Source organism: Tursiops truncatus, chromosome 11 (genome assembly GCF_011762595.2).
Source record: "Tursiops truncatus isolate mTurTru1 chromosome 11, mTurTru1.mat.Y, whole genome shotgun sequence".
In the NCBI taxonomy this organism is placed as follows: Eukaryota; Metazoa; Chordata; class Mammalia; order Artiodactyla; family Delphinidae; genus Tursiops; species Tursiops truncatus.
In genome coordinates, this window is record NC_047044.1 from 94,615,146 (window position 1) to 94,636,080 (window position 20,935).

At 41.1% G+C, this 20,935-nt stretch overlaps 1 protein-coding gene across 1 annotated transcript; it reads right to left on the reverse strand.

The window, feature by feature from the left end:
- Positions 1 to 221: 221 nt before the first annotated feature.
- Positions 222 to 12,969, reverse strand: CLEC2D (C-type lectin domain family 2 member D). Its single transcript, XM_004311444.4, has 5 exons — positions 12,817 to 12,969; positions 6,278 to 6,397; positions 3,501 to 3,676; positions 2,821 to 2,927; positions 222 to 1,154 (listed from the first exon to the last, which is right to left on the reverse strand). The coding sequence occupies exons 1-5, from the start codon at positions 12,893 to 12,895 to the stop codon at positions 1,010 to 1,012; spliced, it is 627 nt and encodes a 208-aa protein (XP_004311492.3). The 5' UTR covers positions 12,896 to 12,969; the 3' UTR covers positions 222 to 1,009.
- Positions 12,970 to 20,935: the final 7,966 nt, after the last annotated feature.

Here is a 20,935-nt window from a genome sequence, read left to right on the forward strand (position 1 = left end):
ATATCCATAGGTATATTTAGAACATATGCTATACCTGAGGCATTGTATTGGGTTGGCCAAAAAGTTCGTTCGGGTTTTTCCATCTCACAAAACCTGAACGAACTTTTTGGCCAACCCAATACTAGTCTCCGAGGACACAGAAGTGAACTAGACATAGTCCCTGCTTCTTAGAAAACCTGAGATAAAATGAACTGTAAGCCAAAAAGCATCCATACATAATCTCAAGTGTATATAAAAATATATAATATATATAAATATATACAAAACTGTATCTAGAATTACAAAAGGAAACTGACAAGAAAGACAAATATCATACAATATTGCTTACATGTGGAATCTAAAAAAGTGCACAAATGAACTTATCTACAAAACAGAGACAAACTTATGGTTAACAGGTGTGCCAGGTCTTAGTTGCGGTACTTGGGATCTTCAAACTTTGTTGAGGCATGCAGAATCTTTAGTTGCGGCATGTGGAATCTTTAGTTGTGGCATGTGGGATCTAGTTCCCTGACCAGGGATCAAACCCAGGCCCCCTGCATTGGGAGCACAGAGTCTTAGCCACTGGACCACCAGGGAAGTCCCTAGTCTTAGTGCTTTTTAAAATTTCCCTATATATTTTTAACTGACAGTAAGAGAATTTTGAATGTGTCAACCAATTGTATCTTTTCTCATTGGTTATTAAAATCATTTTGCATGGTTTCAGCTGTCATAGTCATTTTTATGGTCCCATGTGTACAAATACAGGGCTGTCTGTACAGAAAAGGAGGAACTCGTTCATATTTATAGGGTTCAAAATACAAATATCAGCTCATATTACTTAACACCCACTTAGTTTAGAAGCATGCTCTTCCAAATCCCTATATTACATCATTCAAGGATAGCTTGCCTCTTTGCTGGTAACAAGGATTATAAATGCACATTGTTAATATTTTTGGCAGGCCAAGAAATACAGCAGCAGCTGTATATAACAATTTATAATGCATCTCTTGGAGATGGTGCGTGAAATTCCCTAAAAAGTCCTTAAAGTATTTAACTCCACGGTGACATTATTATTTGTCTTGCTGCAAATCCAGTTTCTATCTGTGTAGCTCCTGGCGCTACTAAGTCCAATGTTATTCAGGTAGGCATAGTCCCCAACTCCTTTGATAACAAACCTAAAACCAAACACAAAAATATTAAAAAAGCATAGGTTGGACAGACATCTACATTCATTCCTCCTCTGTATTCTTCAGCACCCCTACTCCAGGTATTTTTCATGTGAACAAGAGAAAAGTGAAAATCTGTCATTCATATGGCTTCTTCGTAAATATATACCACGTCTGTATTTCGTTCCTTTTCTATTCTCAGAGTCCCTGCTTGAATATCAGAAGATTATCATCGTCCATACCAAATCCAGTTATGTTGTTTATCAGGTATTTAACTAGTGCTTGCTGTTGTAGCCAAGTGAACTGCTGCCATCAGCGGTGATAAAAGAAATTATCACATTTTGAGATATAGGGAAGTCATTCTGGCTTATACATGAGTTAACTTGAATTTTATGCTATCTAAAATGTGGCCTATCAAACATACATTTGTACATCCGCTTTAATTATTAAAGAAAAGGGCACATTGACCAGAAGTAAAGAATGACCATGTTAAAAATAAAAATTAGGGGCTTCCCTGGTGGCGCAGTGGTTGAGAGTCCGCCTGCCGATGCAGGGGACGCGGGTTCGTGCCCCGGTCCGGGAAGATCCCACATGCCGCAGAGCGGCTGGGCCCGTGAGCCAGGGCCGCTGAGCCTGCGCGTCCGGAGCCTGTCCTCCGCGACGGGAGAGGCCACAACAGTGAGAGGCCCGCGTACCGCAAAAAAATAAAAAAATAAAGATTAAATGCCCCTCTTCTTGGGACACCAATGCTTGTCCTCATTCAATGATAAGACTCCCTTCCCAGGGGCCAAGGCCATACTGGCCGGCTGTGTACATGCTGGTCCTTTTTTTTTTTTTTATTTGAAACCTTGAAGAAATGTAACCCTGACTTGTTTAATGTTCTCTGTTCTGACAAGATATTAAATATAAAATATAAAACTCTGCTGGAAACGCTGCTTCTCTGGAGCAGTTTCTCAGAGTAATCTGCGAAGCAGGCTTCCGGGCTACTCCTCAGCTTGGCTCAAATAAAACTCTTTTCTATTCTTATTATTGATTGTTTATTGATTACTTCCATTGTCAGTGGCCTTCAGTGAAGATTATTTTCAGTGTTGTCCTGACCTGTTTCATATAAGTGTGAAAATAAAACTATTTACTTAATAGTAAATTCTTAAAACGGCTTAGCTGTGATTGATGGAAGCGACAGGGCCCTTATATTTTATCTGCTCCAATGTAATGGTTAAATTCAAAATACCCCCACTGAAGTGTTCAGAACCCAAGGTATGCTCCTAAGTTCCTTCCAGAGATAATTTAGGGGGGATTCCCACGGGTTCCCTGACGACCTCCCTTTTGTGAATGGACGCAGCCGCTGGGAGAGTGGACTGAGGGTCTGTGGATATCAATGCTCCAGTGGCTTTTAGGGATTGTAGGACCCCTGCTGTGCATCAGCTGTTCTCTCTACATTCTAAATAGGGATTTCAGCACAGTTTAAGTCAGTGGATGAAAGATTTCAATTGAAATCACAATAAGTGTTTCCAAAGGCACAGCTAATAAGCGGAAGAGCATACAAAGGATTTCTATTTTGCACCTCATAGAGCAGTAAGCCTTCCATGCTATTAAATTTATTTTCCCATAAGCACAACACACACACATAACCACATGTAAACACAATAGAAGGAAAAGAAGACTAAAAACGTACGAGGCGTTATATTCAGTGCTGTCTGTCCATTTCCAAACATGATGTAATGATTCTCTTCTAAGGCCAATCCAATGGTCAGAAGGGCCTTTATATCTTTTCAGGAAGTTCTATTATAAAACACAGAAAGTAAAAACACGTGTCTCTTTCATATTACTCTTGAGTCTCTCTTCCCTCCAGCCTTCTCTCTTTGGGTGGCAGCCTGGTATAATTGAAAAGCTTAGACTCTGGAGGGAGACTAGTCCCCGCTTCTCAGCTTAAGTCACTCAAATATCTCTAATCCTAAATTACATTAAAGTGACCATACATCCCAATTTGGGAAAGTCCCAGGTTATGCCTGTGGTTCCAGCATAATATTAATATTCTCACTTTCACTTCCCAAAATGTCCCAATTTGGATGATAAATTACATGATTACCATATTTCTTTGTACAATGGGAACAATACATCTAATTGAAGGTCAGCTATGAGGATTACATGAGAGAATGTATCTGAATTGTCTCACAGGGTTCCAGGCAGAGAATATACCCCAAACAAATATTAGGCACTAATATGCATCCCATGCCCCCAAGTCTACCTGGAATGGGGTCCTTCCTTATCTTTCAGCTTTCACCCTATGCAGCCTATATCTTTCTCAGGGTGCTAAGTATTCAACAAAGAACATGATCCAATAATATTTCTTACCAGCTCCTCCTCGGTTTCAAACTGACCAAGACCAGCTTTTAATGAGGTACAGAATGTCTGGCTGAATGACCAATTCCTTGCGTCTTCAGAAAAATAAAAACACTTATTTCCAAATCCAATCCATGCTTTTGGGCAGGTAACATACAGAACATGTGAGACCGTCTTCGTGTTTCTCACTAAAAGTTGGACAGACACGGTGAATCATAACAAATACATTTTCTCATCCCTTTTATCTATTTTTCCACTTACCATCCTGAGGTCAGTCTTTTTTTTTTACATATGTATATATACACACATATATATATATACATGTGTATGTGTAGGTACAGTATAACCTAATTCCAAAATGAGGGATTTGAAGAAGAACATGGCCAAATATCAACTAGACTCTTGAACTTTTATGGACTCCGCTAGTAGCATTTTGTTTTTCTTAAAATCTGAACAGGAGCTACTTTCTATAGGTAGACAAATTGTTAAAAATGTCTTCCATGCCCAAATGCGTGTGTTTTTCCCAATGAATAGTTTTCCTTTATACGTATTTTGGCACCACTCATTACATAATTTCCCTTATCATCATCTTATTTTGCTTCCAGAAACATATTCTTAAGTGCCTGGCTACATAATAAATACTCTCTGTGGATGCTGCCCAACTCTTGGTTATGTGCAGAATTGCTGAGCTGTAACGCACTACCAACTAATATTTCTAATGCCTCTTGGAATGCTACCAGCCTTAGCCACTTATAAAATACCAACTGCTACTCAATATGTGGAAATATGATTGCATTTCACTGCTTGTCAAAACAGCAGGCCTTTCTGAGATCATTTTTCTTTTTTTGGTTTCTGGGAGAATACAATATTGAGATCCATGATCACTTGCTGAGGGCAAGCTAGCAGTAGTTGGTTTTTCCTAAATGATTTTATTATATTGAGGATTTGCCTTGGAACAGAATGGTCTACAGAAACTAATATGTGAATAAATATATATATTTTATATGGTGATCTTTTACCTCTGAGGTCAGTCTTGAAATACGTACATTCAATTGTTGCCTTCCTAAGTCATCACTAGCAGTCTTATCCCAGGCACAGAAGTCACCAGTCCACTGGACTTCAAGCAGAGTACCTATGTATCTGACTTCCCAGGGGTACACGGACACTAATGGCTTTAAGGAATCAATTTCTGTAGCATTTAATTTCTGTAGTACTCTTTCCTAGTATCATACAGATCCCCTTTCCCACATCTTCCTTAGTATCAGTCCTTCTTACTCTTGACAAAAGAAAGGCAAACTCCTTGCCTTTCCTAGATTTTACTATGGTACATTTCTTAGCGGGTATAAAACCTTCTAGTAGGGCTTCTCTGGTGGCGCAGTGGTTGGGAGTCCGCCTGCCGATGCAGGGGACACGGGTTTGTGCCCCGGTCTGGGAAGATCCCACATGCCGCGGAGCGGCTGGGCCCGTGAGCCATGGCCGCTGAGCCTGCGCGTGCTCCGTAATGGGAGAGGCCACAACAGTGAGAGGCCCGCGTACCACACACACACACACACACAAAACCCAAAAACAAAAAACAAAAAAAAACCTTCTAGTAGACAAAACATAACACAGTTCAAATATTGATTTTAGTACCAAACATACAACGTAGGGTTTCCTATGTCGTTTTTTGTTTTATACATATTTCTGCTAAATATATATGAAAATATTTGGGCCCTTGTTAGTTGCTCTGAAACCAGCAAGATTTCAGAGTGTAGGCTATGGGAAGAATAGATGTTTTTGTTCCATAACCTCACTTTTTCCTCCCTTATCCAATCTGATAGGAAATACTGTTGACTCAACTTTCAAAGTAGATAGATTCTGACACCTAGTCCCACCTCCACTTTTACCATCAGAGCCAAGCCACGGTCCTCTCTGGCCTGGATCTCTACAAGTTTTCCCTAATAGGTGTTCCTGAGTCTACTTTTACTTCTAACAATCTTTTCTCAAAGTAGCTGTCAAAATGATTATTCTACAGTGAAATGCAGATCATGGCATTCCTCTCCTACAATTTCCCTCTTCCTCATCCTCCCCACTACACTCAAAATAAAAGCTGAAGTCTTTTTTTTTTTTTTTTTTTTTTTTTTTTTTTGCGGTACGCGGGCCTCTCACTGTTGTGGCCTCTCCCGCTGCGGAGCACAGTCTCTGGACGCGCAGGCGCAGCGGCCACGGCTCACGGGCCCAGCCGCTCCGCGGCATGTGGGATCTTCCAGGAACGGGGCACGAACCCGTGTCCCCTGTATCAGCAGGCGGACTCTCAACCACTGCGCCACCAGGGAAGCCCAAAGCTGAAATTTTTAACTGACTCATAAGGCTATTATCTCCCTGACCCCCAGCCCATTACTCTCCCTCATTCTCATTTTGCTTTAGCTGAAGAAGCCTCCTTGCTTTTCCTCCAACATACCAAGGAGATTCCTTCTTTGATTCTGCTTGTTCCTGCCACCTGGAATGCTTTCCCCATATAGCCACATGGCTCCTTCATCACCTTCAAAAGTTTGCTGAAAAGTCATCCTTTCAAGGAGGCTTACCCTGGCCCCTTGTATTCTTCAAACTGTTACCCCTATATTATAGTATCTGTGTCTTCCTGCTACAATATGAGTTCCCTGGGAGCAGGGATTTTTTTGTGTGTTTTGTTCACTGATATACCTCAGGCACTTCACACAGTGCCTGGCACATAATGGAGCTCAGTAACTATTTATCGACAACATGAACGTGTGAAGAACATAGTAAAGTTTGGAGAACAGGTAACTTACCTGACAAAAAAATGGAAAGTACCATCACAATTGTAATCAGGACAATAATAATGATGATGCAAGAGTAAAGCAGGATTAGAGGAGATGTAATTAGTAGGCGTTTTCTTTGGAGGTCTTTACCTATAAATACAAATGTCATAATCTCAATCTCATGAAGGTATTAGGAAGAAAAACTTAAATTTATCACAGAACCAACCTGTACAGTCAGCTGTACCTCAACTCCCCTATTGCCAACCCCCTTCACAAAAGGTCCAGGTCCACAAATGAGAACCACGGCCCAAGAAACTGTTTGTTTTCCCCTAGAGAATCTTCCAGTTATTGAAAGAAGAGCTAATGAGAGAATAAGAATCAGGGCGTCTCTGGTGGCGCAGCGGTTTAGAGTCCGTCTGCCGATGCAGGGGACACGGGTTCGTGACCCGGTCCGGGAAGATCCCACATGCCACGGAGCGGCTGGGCCCGTGAGCCATGGCCGCTGAGCCTGCGCGTCCGGAAACAGGAGAGTCCACAGCGGTGAGAGGCCCGCGTACGGCAAAAAAAAAAAAAAAAAAAAAAAAAAGGATAAGCGTTGACACTGCAATTTCCTTACAGCTGGAGAAGCGTGGATCAATGTACTTGCTTAGTCCTGTTCTACTGAACAGGACAGCGTCAGGTCTGAATAACTGAGAATTGTACTATTTACTAAAACTTCTAAGAATTATTCCCTGCCCAATGCTGATCGATTCCGTTCCACGATCACCCCTCATCATCCCTACAGGGCAGGAAGTAGCTAAGAGTGGTCACTGCCCCTTATCCCACAAGATTGTGGAATGGAAATTGACAGTGGGGAATTTTAATAGGGAAAAGCTAAATCAGACTCCATGTTCAATCTGTTTCTTTGATTTTAACCTTTGCTTTTTGTTGCTTTTCTTATTATAATCATACATCATGGTTTGCCTCAGGGAACCCTGCCCCTCTGCCTGAATGTTATACTAAAGTGCCTTGGTTGGGCTCACAGGGAGACAATCTGACCCTGCCCACCTGTGAATGGCTGCAAGAAAGAAGAAATTAACCATCCCCTCACCGAGGCTGGTCATTCCAGGATATGTTTTGCAAGACTGATGGCCCTTTTACTTTACTTCCTCACCACCTCTGATTCTATAAAAGAAACTGGCATCCAGACCTGACAAGACGGTTTACTGGAGACACTAGTCTGCCATCTTCTCGGTCTGCCAGCTTTCCGAGTACAGTTGTATTCCCTGCCTCAACATCTCCTCTCTGATTCATTGGCCTGTCGTGTGGCGAGCTAAGCGAGCTGGCACTCAGTAACATGTTCAAAATTCTTCATTTCTTATTTTGCTTTGGCTTGATAAATTTTAGTGAGGCCCTCTCCTCCCCAAAAACCCCCAAACTCTGGCTTGCCTGAAAATGCAAACAAGCACTAAAGAAAGCACTGAGATGCATAACAGCTCATGTGTGCTCATGACCACGTGTCCCTGGGACACAAGTGAGAAGTGTTAACTCTGGAAATGACACCTGCTCTTCACACTCATGCTCTCTTTCCCCACAGGTGTTCTGTTCCCCTTCTTGCCCTATTTATAACATGAGAACCTTTTTAGAGCCCTTTTCCTATTGTAAGAGTCCTTGTGAATAATGTCTCTCTTTACTAAGTCCACACTATTGATACACAGTACAATATGGATGAATTTAAATGCATTACGCCAAGTGAAAAACAGTCAGACTCCGTAGACATTCTTCTAAAGCAAGAGTGTAAGAACTGAAAACAGATCAGTGGTTGCCAAAGGGTGAGGGAACGGGAAAGAAATGTTTACAAAGGGCATGGGCGTGGGCGGTGTGGAGCTGTTCTATATCTTGATTGTGATGTGGTTACATGATTATATGTATTTGTCGAAACTCATAGAAATGTAACCCAAGAGAGTGAATTTTACTGAATGTCAACTATACTTTGAAAAAGTTCCTGCTGACTTTCTTTTAACCACTACATTTCACGTATATCTTCCAGAATGATAGGGGGCCTCAGTTTAAATGCTAGGCAGGGGAAAACAATATCGCATTGGCTTGTTTAAACAGTATACAACATTTGGATTTTGCCTCCATAAGAAAATCTCGACCTTCATTCTTTCTGGCTCTACATTAAAGCAAAATTGTCTTAGAAACTCAGTATGTTATGACTTCCATAATTTTTTTCATTGTTAGAAGAGTAAGACGTACATCTCCCCTTACACCTCTCCAATAAATCTCCTATTTGCCCCCTTACTAATCTTCTAAAAGTCCCCCCTTTTTCTTCTCCTTTATTTCCCTATATCTAGCTCCTAACACCCTCCCTTGTTTCATGTTCCATTTCTCTTTCTTGCTTACTTATTAATACTTCTCCTTTTTTGTAGGGGAATAAAATTTGCCACCCCCAAATGTCTCTTTGGCACGTGGATTATTTCAAGCTGAAAACCATCAAGGCCCAAAAGACTCAGGAAGAATCTTTGACCATCCCCCTAACTGCCTAAAACAATTTAGATAGAAGACCTGTTCCTGGAATAGAGCTATCACCAGAGATATCTGCAAAGATTAAGAGGTGAGTGTGATGATTTTAAACTGAACATGGCCTAAAGGTCAGAGTCTACTCTTGTGTCCCTTGTCTCTGTGTGGCCCAGCAAACATTTATTCACCAAACATTTGCTTTTCCATATCCTTGTCAATGACCTTCCTCCCCTTTGAAGTCCCAAACCACTACCCCCAACATCTTTTGTCATTAGCTGGAGACAGTATTTAAGGTGAAGTTTTTGGCCATTTTAGTCTGTTACTCATTTTCCTGTGTCTCTCCCATGTATACATGTTATTAAACTTTTGTTTGATTTTCTCCTGTTATTTATCTCATGTCAATTTAATTCTTAAACCAGTCAGAAGAGCAGAGGAAAATTGCTTCCTTCCTAACACTCCTCTGGTGTGTCCTTTTTTTGTCTCCCTCTAAATTCGTATGCCTCTTATATTACACTCTGAACACAACAACCTTCAAATTTCTAGTTTGAAAAATGGTGTCAGAAATTATCTCACAGAAGAACAGAGAAATGAACCATATTACTGGTCTACTGGTTTTAACTTTTATTTTCATGTTCTAGAAAACTTAGTTAACTTACAGGAACAGTTTAAATTTCAAAAGAATAGGTTTCACATTTGCACTGGTCAAATAGTTTCGGTTATGTAATCACTTGACTTAGCTAGAAAAACATTAACGTTAAGAACTTCCTTTTTCATTAAGCATGAACCCTGTGTTTCAGGAACTACAATATCCTGTTGATAAAAAATAAAATTCAGGGAGGGGGGAAGGGAAGAAGAAAGAAGGAAATGTTTGTTTTTAGCAGAAAATAGAGGTTCAGTAAAAGGTATTCTTTCTGCTGGACTGAAATACAAGCACGTGTGAGCTATGTTCTTTTTCTTTCTCATCAAATTTGCTATAAACTACAAATGCTAAAGGGTTTGCTGGCGGTTGGGTTTAGCCTCCAACTCCCACTCTCAAACACCCACATCGGTTTTTAAATGACAAAGGATCTATATACCAATAGTTCCAGTTTCTGCAGGGACTTTTTTTTTGAGTCAATAATTATTCATGGTTTTATTAAACAAAAGTCTCCTTAGAGAACAGTAAGAAATTAATTCTCAGCTAACATCAACTGGGGAGAGGGGAAGGAGGTTACAATTTTTTTTTTTAATGCATGGATGTTGATAAATAACAAAATTAAACAGATACTATATTTCAACAAATGCTTTTACTAATCACTATGTTGTTTTAATACTCTGATGTTCTCATTAAATCAAAACTCTTTAACTAAAATGATTATGTTTAAAAAATGCTCATATCATTTTTATGATCACTCCTGAAAATTTCTGGTAAGGCACATTTTATAAACTACTTTGGTAAGGTACTCTAAACAGGATGACATAAGGCTAGCTGAAGAGCCACCATAATCAAAGGGCCAGGGAATGAATAGGAAAGAGAGAAAGAGAGAGAGGAAGAGAGAGAGAGAGAGGAAACACAAAAGTACACCAGAGCCTGTGAGACAGAGAGAGAGAGACATAAAGAGGAAGAGAGACAAAGGGGGAAGCAAAGAGAAAATCATTTGGACACAGAAATGAGCCTCAATAGATTTTAGCTGAAATAGTTAATGATATCACTGAATATCAGACTTACCCTTGATTCCAAAAGGAAATTTTGTGGGGCACTTTTGTACCCAAAGGAAAGAAAATATACTTTTGTACTTAGTTAGAATTACTTTTTGAACAAAAAATTATGACTTTTATTTCTCCAAAGAAGACACACAGATGGCCAACAAACACATGAAAGATGCTCAACATCACTAATTATTAGAGAAACGCAAATCAAAACTACAATGAGTTATCACCTCACACTGGTGAGAATGAGGAAGGAAGTAGCTAAGAGTGGTCACCGCCCCTTATCCCACAAGAAGAAGAAAGAAGAAGTTAACCATCACACTGGTCAGAATGACCATCATCACACTGGTCACACTGGTCAGAATGACCATCATCAAAAAATCTACAAACAATAAATGCTGGAGAAGATGTGAAGAAAAGGAAACCTTCCTACACTGTTGGTGGGTATGTAAACTGGTACAGCCACTATGGAAGCTCCTCAAAAAACTAAAAACAGAACTACAATCCCACTCCTGGGCATATACCTGGAGAAAACCATAATTCAAAAAGATGCATGTACCCTAATGTTCATTGCAGCACTATTTACAATAGCCAGGACATGGAAGCAACCTAAATGTCCATCAACAGAGGAATGGATAAAGAAGATGTGTTACAAATATACAATGGAATATTACTCAGCCATAAAAAGGAACGAAATAGTGCCATTTGCAGAGACATGGATAGACCTAGAGACTGTTATACAGAGTGAAGTAAGTCAGAAAGAGAAAAACAAATATCATATAATATCACTTATATGTGGAATCTAGAAAAATGGTACAGATGAACTTATTTGCAAAGCAGAAATAGAGACACAGATGTAGAGAACAAACTTACAGATGCCAAGGGGGGAAGGGAGGGGTGGCATGAATTGGGAGATTGGGGTTGACATATACACACTACTATGTATAAAATAGATAACTAGTGAGAACCTACTGTATACCACAGGGAACTCTACTCAGTGCTCTGTGCTGAACTAACTGGGAAGGAAAACTAAGAAAGAGGGGATATATGTATAACTGATTCACTTTGCTGCACAGCAGAAACGAAGACAACACTGTAAAGCAACCATACTGCAATAAATATTTCTTTTAAAATTGTGAGTTTTAATCCTATTTCTTCTAGAAAATGTGACACCAGGTCAAAGGTCACTTCAGAAGTGAAGCCATCTCCAACTCCCTAGGTTTCATTAAATATATTGTAGCACTAATCACATCAAATTGGAGTAACTCATTTGGCTGTCCTTGAGATGATGAAACCCTGAAATCAGGGTCTAAATACAATTTGTCTTTGTAGCCCAGTGTCTAACAAATAACAAATTCCAAGTATATGATTACTAGATTCAATCAGACTACATAATAGGTGTCATGGTTAATTTTGTTTTTTTACATATACATGTATCTATTCTTTTTCAAATTCTTTTCCCATTTAGGTTGTTACCTAATATTGAGCTGAGTCCCCTGTCTATACAGTAGGTACTGGCAACTTTTATTAGTATATGTATTTCCAAATTGTTAGATATACCAAAAAAAAAAAAAAACCTCAAAAATAAATAAACAAAGGGGTGGGATAGGGAGGATGAGAGAAAAGCTCAAGAGGGAGGGGATATGGGGATATTCGTATACTTATAACTGATTCACTTTGTTGTACAACAGAAACTAACACAACATTGTAAAGCAGTTATACTCCAATAAAGATATATTAAATAAATAAATAAAAATTAAAAAAACAAATCCATTGTTGTCTGTTTGTCATGACTCTGGGATATAATGATCTGTTATTTAATATCATAATGTGACTTGCCAGGGTGCAGGTTGCCAGCAAGGACTAATAAAATAAACCCGGGCTTCCCTGGTGGCGCAGTGGTTGAGAGTCCGCCTGCCGATGCAGGGGACGCGAGTTCGTGCCCCGGTCTGGGAAGATCCCATATGCCGCGGAGCGGCTGCGCCCGTGAGCCATGGCCGCTGAGCCTGCGCGTCCGGAGCCTGTGCTCCGCAACGGGAGAGGCCACAACAGTGAGAGGCCCGCGTAAAGCAAAAAAATAAAATAATAAAATAAAATAAAAAAAAAAAAAATAAACCCAGAGAACATTTTTCTCTTAGCCTCCTGTAACCTAATTCACTGTGCAGAAATATTTAAGTAACGTAAATAGTAACACAATCACCAACACAACAATTACACACTTGTCCTCTCACCCACCTCTAGTCCCTCAAAACATCTCTCCTTCTATGGAGGTTAACTGTGAAGAATTATATTCCTGCAGTGCAATTTCTATCCTGCTGTCAGTGGTCAGTGGAATAAAAGCTGTTTTGTTTTGTCAAAGCTTATCAATTTTACCTTACCAGATCGTCCCTCCTCCATGCTTTCTCTGGAGGTAGGTTCTGCCTGTAAGATTTTCAAAGAAGCTTCCTCCACAGTCATGCTTCTGCTTCATCAGGAGCACTTGGCACTGTCTCGAAATAGTTGCAAAAGCATGAACTGGGAGGGGAAACAGTTTGAATCTGAACAATCAGCTAAAAGAAAAGCAAAACTACCGCCCAGTAAGTGGGCTGTAAAGGAAATAAATGAAGCTGACAAGTCCTTTAGAATTTTAAAATGCAAAGTGCTTTTAACTTAGAAAGATTGGGGCTTCTCTAGTGGAGCAGTGGTTGAGAATCTACCTGCCAATGCAGGGGACACGGGTTCGAGCCCTGGTCGGGGAAGATCCCACATTCCACAGAGCAACTAGACCCGTGAGCCACAACTACTGAGCCTGCGCGTCTGCAGCCTATACCCCACAACAAGAGAGGCCACGATAGTGAGAGGCCCGCGCACTGCGATGAAGAGTGACCCCCGCTCACCGCAACTAGGGAAAGCCCTCGCACAGAAACGAAGACCCAACACAGCCAAAAATAAATAAATAAATTAATTAATTAAAAAAAAAAAGATCAACTCCACAGACTTCTGTTCCCTGTCAAAATGGAATAACAGGGACCAGATTTACTTTCTTGCCTGAATCAACTAAAAAGAAAAAAAAGAAAATGTGTGAAAAAAAAATACTTTTCAATCACTGGGCATCAATCAATGAAGGGCAGTGATCTTCTGAAAACAAATTTGGTGAGTCCTGCAATTGCCCCAGCTACTGCCCAGAGACAGTTCTGTATGTGTGATTTAAGCAGGGGAAAACCAGAGAAATGCCAAGAGATTCCCTGAGGTGAAGAGGGGAAGCTCAGAGACAAGGGCTATGCAGATAGAGTATCAGAAAAGAAAGAGATACACAGCCAGAGGATTCTGGGGGTGTACAGAGTGTCCCCCTTGGGTATTCAGCAGTGTACTGATCAGCACTTGTGTATGAGGATGGAGGGAAAAAAACATGAAATGACTAGAGGAAGCAGTATCCAGTGTTCCCATCCAGATGGGAATAGTGCCTGTTCAGACCAGCCAGACTGGGAAACCTCATCATTTATGGGGCCTTTTAGGAGTACTCATAAATATCTTGCTTCAGTGGTGGGGAACGATTAGCCATAGACTAAATGGTGACCTGATTGCTTCTAACAAATTGAGATGATAGGAAAAATACATATATCTTTTATATATGTAAAATGTTCCTGTTCCTGGCGCAAAGCTCCTAAAACCCTTGTAAATTCCTAAGTGATAATTGCACGAGGAGCATCTTTTGTTCTGATGAGGTGACTCTGGGTGGATGGGTTCCTGGAGGGGGTTGGTCACCAGCAAGACCATGTCATGATTCAGAAGCTTGGAATTATCAGCTCCACCCCCATCCTCCAGAGAGCGGAGAGGAGCTGGAAATGGAGTTAACCACCGATCATGCCTATTCAAGGAAGCCTCCATAAAATCTCAATTGCATGGCATTCAGAGAGCTTCCAAACTGATGAACGCATTCACACCAGGAGGGTGATGCCCCCAACTTCATGGGGATAGAGGCTCCTGCCCTCAAGACCCTCCCAGATCTCACCCTATATAATCTCTTCATCAAGCTGTTTATCTGTATCCTTTATCACACCCTCTAATAAACTGGTAAGCATAAGGGTTTCCCCGAACTCTATGAGCCACTCTGGCAAATTAATCAAAATCGAGGAGGGGGTCATGGTAATCTCTGATTTGTAGTCAAATTGAACAGAAGTTATGGGTAACCTGGGGGCCTACTACTTGCACTGGCATCTGAAGCGGGAAGCAATCTTGTGGGACTGGGCCCTTAACCTGTGGGATCTGATGCTATCTCCAGGTTGATAGTATTAGAATTGAGTTAAATCGTGGGACACCAGGCTAGTGTCATAGAGAATTGCTTGTTTAGGGGAAAAATCTCGTGCATTTGGTGACCAGAAGTGAACAGAAGTGAAGAGTTCTGTGTGCATAGTAAAGGAGATTCACGGGGAAGAAACACCAATTAGGAAGGACTGTAGACTTTTCCTTTACACAAATCTTAAAAGGAAGACTCAAAAGGCTAGAACCATTTCCAAATAATTTAACTGTGTCTCAGAACAAATTCAAGAATACTTAGAGAAATGCAAAAATATCCAATACCCAACAAGGTAAAAACTCACAATCTCTGGAATGCTATCAAAGATTGCAAAGAAGCAGGAAATCATGACCCATGATGTGAAGAAAATGAGCCAATACAAACAGGCCCAGGAATGAAACGGAGCAGGACCCTGTGGAACTCCTGGGCATGGAAGTCTTTCTGTCCCCCATTTCTTGTTTGTAAGGAATAGACTCCAGCCTCCATGACCTTCCCTGAGTTCTAAAGGCAGATTAGAACAGTTGCTAATCAGGGAAGGGAGGGGATGCAGAGACAAGGTAGGAACAGTCAAGAAACAACAGTGCAGCCTTGGGGCAGGGCGCTGGTTCTGCCTCAAGGGATACACATAACAATATCTTTAAGGTCTTTATAGAACTAAACCCCCCAACAAGTGAAAGATGTCAGCATTCTTCATTCCAGATTAAAGTAACCAGAGAAGCTCTTCGAGCAGACCACCTGAGGCCAGATTTAAGGAACCACAGAAACTCATTAGATTACCTGAGACCAGATTAAAGGAGTGCAGTCCCTGCACACACCCTAATCTTATCAGCAACCCCAGTTCTTGAACCATTGCTAAAACTCCACACCAAATTCCCCTGGATTGGGACACACAGTTTTTCAGGGCATGGGCCCGCTGTGTCCCCCTTTGCCTGGCAAAGCAATAAAGCTATTCTTTTCTACTGCACCCAAAATTCTGTCTCTGAGATTTGATTAGGCACTGTGGGACTCGAGGGACATTGTTCCAGCTAATGATTAAGAACTCTCCAGACAATAGGGGCTTCTTAGACAACGGGTGAATTTCCAGGATGTCCGGCTCCCTTCTGAGAAGGAGGGAGATAAACAAAATGTAAAAAAGGTATCTGTCAAAGACCAATCAGGAAGCTGGGGACAAGTTCCCTCTCTGGTCCGAGCCTAAGCCGGGACCAATCAGCAGGAAAACACAACCAAATCTATAATTTACATACGGGTAAGTGGGAACCTATAAAACTGACATATTCGCGCCCAAAAGGGGTTCCTTCTTCGACCTCCTGCGTGAGGACCAAGGAACCCCGGTGCACCGGCCTTCAATAAACCTCTTGGGTTTTGCATCGACTTCCGACTCTTGTTGTTTCCTGGGCGAGTCGAAACTCCTAGGAGACCGCGCAGGTCTAACAGCACCAGTGCACAAAGGGCTGAGCTTTCAGCATCAGGAATAATACAGATATTACAAATAGCAGATAAGGAAATCAAAATGTTTCTATAACTATTAAGTACAGTCACAGAAGATATTTAAGAAAAGATACAAACCCAACTTCTAGTGACAAAAACTGCAATTTCTTGCGATGAAAAATTCCCTGACTAGACTAATGGCAGGTTAGACTTGCAGGAGAAAAGATTGGTGAGCTTGAAAACATAGCAACAGATGTTTGAATAAATTCCATAACAAATTGTCACCGAATCCCTAAGGAGAAGATCATTTCCTGTTGACAAAAGTTACTATTAGTAACTTTATTATTAAGCATTACTCCTTAGTATTATTTTGTGAAACGTCCAGAATTTTGCCATACCAGACAACATGAATGAGATTTACTTTACCTTGGTATAGAAAAAAACATTTTCACAGGGAAAATATTCCACAGATATCACTAAACATCTACTCTAATGGATAAAATGAAAAAGGTCAGTATACAATTTCTTAGGGATGATATAAAACAACTGGAACGCTTATACACTGTTGGTGGGGGTATAAATATTTATAGAAATTTTGGAACACTCTTTGACATAACAACTAAAGTTGATCATAGCTAAACCATGATCCAGAAATTTTAGTCACATTGCCCCCCCCAAATAAACACATATGTACATAAAAAGACACACACAAAATCGCTATAGCAGAATTATTTGTAATAGCCAACAACTGAAAACTCAGATGCCCATTAATAGGAGAATGGAAAAATATTGTGGTATATTAATACAATGGGATACTATTCAGCAATGAGCATGAACAAACTCTTGCTATAGGCAACGACATGGGTGAATCTCAAAAACATAATGTTCAATACAAGAAAACAGGCACAATAGAATACACCTTGAACTGTTCAAGTTATAAAAAGCTCTGAAACAAGCAAAAGTAATCTCCGAGGTTAAGAAGATTCTTTTGGCGGCAAGAAGGGAATAGTGATTTGCAGGAGAACAAAAAGGCTTGAGTGCGGCCGGTAATATCCTATTTAACGATTAGGGTGGTGGTTATAGTTACATGAAAATTAAGTATAATCTTGTGATACGTAACTGTTCACTATACTAAAATAATAATATTTATTAAATATATCTGTGTGAGAAACAATATCTGTTTAAAAAAAATAGTGCACATCAAATGCGCAAGAATAGGTGCCTATGGAGGGGCAAAAATGGGACTTAAAGGAGGATAAGTGAAACAGGAGAGGCTTTAAACGGTCCATAATGATAGTGTGACATCAACTTGGTCTGCAACTAACTTACCAACTATACTGCTTGTGGCCCAAGGGCCAGGGAGTGTTTCTCTTTGGGAAAAGACTTCATGGGGGTTGACGGCACTTACACTGAAGCTTAAAGGAAAGATAGGATTTAGACAAAGTTGAACTTGTTATTTCAGCTATAGGGAACGAGGTAGAATTATGATTCTATACCCTGCTTACACATTTGAATCACTAGGAGGCTTTTAAAAAATGATTCTAACGCACCAGGAGAGCCTAATTAAATCAGGATCTCTGAGAGGTGGTATTTGAGTCCATATTTTCTGAGATGTTCCCCCACCACCGCCCCCCCCCCAACCCCGGCCCGACCAAAATGATTCTAAAAGGGAGCCTATACTGGGAACCGCTGGTGTAGAGTGCATCAATAAGGGAAGTTTAAATATTGAAAACAATGGTGTTTGGGGCTATAAAGGTAGATTAGAGACAGTAAATGGCCATGGATATAGCCACTGGGGACCATGCAATGGGGCATCAATAATCAGAATGGTGCTTTGAGATCTAGTATGGCAGTGGCTTGTAAGATGGCAGAGAGGTGGAAGAAATTAGATGTAAGTTAATGAAAGCATACTTCATTTGTAAAAAAAATATTTTTTCGTGTGTTCTTTTCTTTTTCTATATTTTAAGTTTTAAACTTCTCAAGCCCAGTTTTTCTTTTGGCGTTTACACTTGGAATGCTGGTCATTCTGATGACTGCCAGTAGAAAGCAGCTCTGAAAGGTAAGAGAATAGAATATTGTGATTAGCTTTTTTTAACTCAGCATAGTTCTCTGGCAATTCATCCAAATTGTTATGTGTATTAAGACTTCACTCCTTTTTTTAAAAAAATTAATTAATTCATTAATTTACTTTTGGCTATGTTGGGTCTTCGTTTCTGCGCGAGGACTTCCTCTAGTTGCGGCGAGCTGGGGCCACTCTTCATCGCGGTGCGCGAGCCTGTCACTGTCGCGGCCTCTCTTGTTGCGGAGCACATGCTCCAGATGCGCAGGCTCAGTAGTTGTGGCTCACGGGCCTAGTTGCTCCGTGGCATGTGGGATCCTCCCAGACCAGGGCTCGAACCCGTGTCCCCTGCATTGGCAGGCAGATTCTCAACCACTGCGCCACCAGGGAAGCAATGGACTTCACTCCTTTTTATTGCTGAGTAGTATTCCATGGTGTGGATGTATGCTAGTTTGTTTAACCATTCCTCTATTAAAGAACATCTCTTTCTTTTTTTCCAGTTTTGGATTATCATGAATAAAATGGCTATAAACATTTGTGCAGAGGTATTTGTGTGAAATACATGTTCATTTCTCTGGGATAAATACTCAGAATTATGATTGGGTTGTATGGTAATTGTACATTTACTTTAAAAAAAAAAGCCAAGCTTTTCCAGAGTCACTATTCTATTTTACATTCCCACCAGCAACGTATGAGTGAATCAGGTTCTCCACATCTTCCCTGCATTTGATGTCAGGGTTTTTTTGTTTTGTTTTGTTTTTTGCGGTACGCGGGCCTCTCACTGTGGTGGCCTCTCCCACCGCGGAGCACAGGCTCCGGACGCGCAGGCTCAGCGGCCATGGCTCATGGGCCCAGCCGCTTCGCGGCACGTGGGATCCTCCCAGACCTAGGGCATGAACCCGTGTCCCCTGCATCGGCAGGCGGACTCCCAACCACTGCGCCACCAGGGAAGCCCTGTCAGTGTTTCTTAATTTAGCTGTACTGAGGTTTGTGGAGTAGTCTCTCACTGTGGTTTTAATTAGCATTTCCGTAATGGCTAAAGATGTTGAGCATCTTTTCATGTGTTTATTTGTTCTCTTTATCCTCTTCAGTGAAATGTATCTTTATGATTTTTACCCATTTTGTAATTAGAGTCTTTGCATTTTTGCTGTTGGGTTTTGAGGATTTTTTCTATATTATAAATATACATTTCCACCAACCCTTTCATCTAGATGTGGCCACAGAAATAATTCTCACTAATGTGAATATGAATCAAGGTGAGGTATGTCGCTATGTCACTGGGCACAGACCTTCCAGAAATGGACTTGAGGCAGGAGATAGATGGGCCCCAGGCTGAAGAGCTGGAGTTTGTCCCCTGTGGACAGATACTCCAAGATGAAGAGGAGAAGCTAAGCCCTGCCCAGATAAGAGACCATATATTTCTCATTTTCAAGGTCAAGGAGACCTTCCCGACTATACATGCTCAGAGAGGCTCTTTGGAGGTCAAAAAGGGGAGTGATGTCAACCTACCCATAGGCCTCTTGGCCAGAATCCATCTTGGCTAAGAGATGCACACACACACGGGAGAACCCTGAGATGTACCAAATATGGACTCAGAACCAGGCAAAGCAAGATGATTGGCCAAAGGAAACCCAGAAGAAATGCCCCATAAAAGTGATTCAAACTACCATGAGGGCGCAACTCTCTCTTGAGCCTGCCCACGTGTGCCTATTCACACGTACTCTTTTTCTCCCTAATAAACACTTTACGTGTTTCACTACTTTCCGTTTCTTTGTGGAAATTCATTTTCTGCAAAGCCGTACTGACCAGGGCCTTGTCGCTGGCCACTGGTCTAGTGGTTAGGATTCAGCCCCCTCACTGCCACGACCTGACTTCAATCTCTGGTCAGGAACCAAAATCCTGCTTCAAGCTGCTTCAGGCTGAGGACACCCAAGCTCAGACATGTCTTCACAAAAGCTTTCCCCTTTCTCTATTTAGGTGAAAATATCAAGGAGACCTTAGAGGTGGCGGCACAGCCTCAAGATAAAAGAAACTTATGTCCCTGAATTTCCAGGAAAGAAAGCTGCGCTCTGACCAGTAATTCCTGTGACCAGTAATTCCACAGCTACCTGAGTTATAAGTAAATATATACTGTGCTATCAATGAAATTTAGGGAGTTATTTACTGCAGCAGCTGTGTAACACATCTAGTTAGAGTGGCAGCCCCATTTCTTCATGTTTTTTGTATTCCTAATCATTTATCATCAAATCACGCAACACAACAGAGTAGCCCTACTCGCCACAACTAGAGAAAGCCCGCTCGCCACAACTAGAGAAAGCCCGCACGCAGCAAAGAAGAACCCATGCAGCCAAAAGTAAATAAATAAATTTATGTAAAAAAAAAGAAAAGAAATTATCATGGAGTAATCACAGTTCAGCATACAAAAATGGAGTTGGGAGGCCAGTGAGGGCCTGATTTCAGAACTAAAGAACTTGAACTTTGTTTGTATTGTACCAGATCCAAGGACAGAACATCTGCCACCTCTTTTGGTTTCAAGGCCCCCCGCCCCCCGCCTTGCTTCCTTTTGGTTTCAAGTTTCCCCCTCCTGCCTTGTGGCCTTGTGGTTATGCAACTATTTCAAATTCAACCAATCCTTGCTTAACAAGCACCCTCAGCTTCTCCAATGATAGCTCTTGACAAGGTTTAAAACTAACCAGGGCTTCTTGCTTTTGTCTCTTATAAACTTCCTCCATTT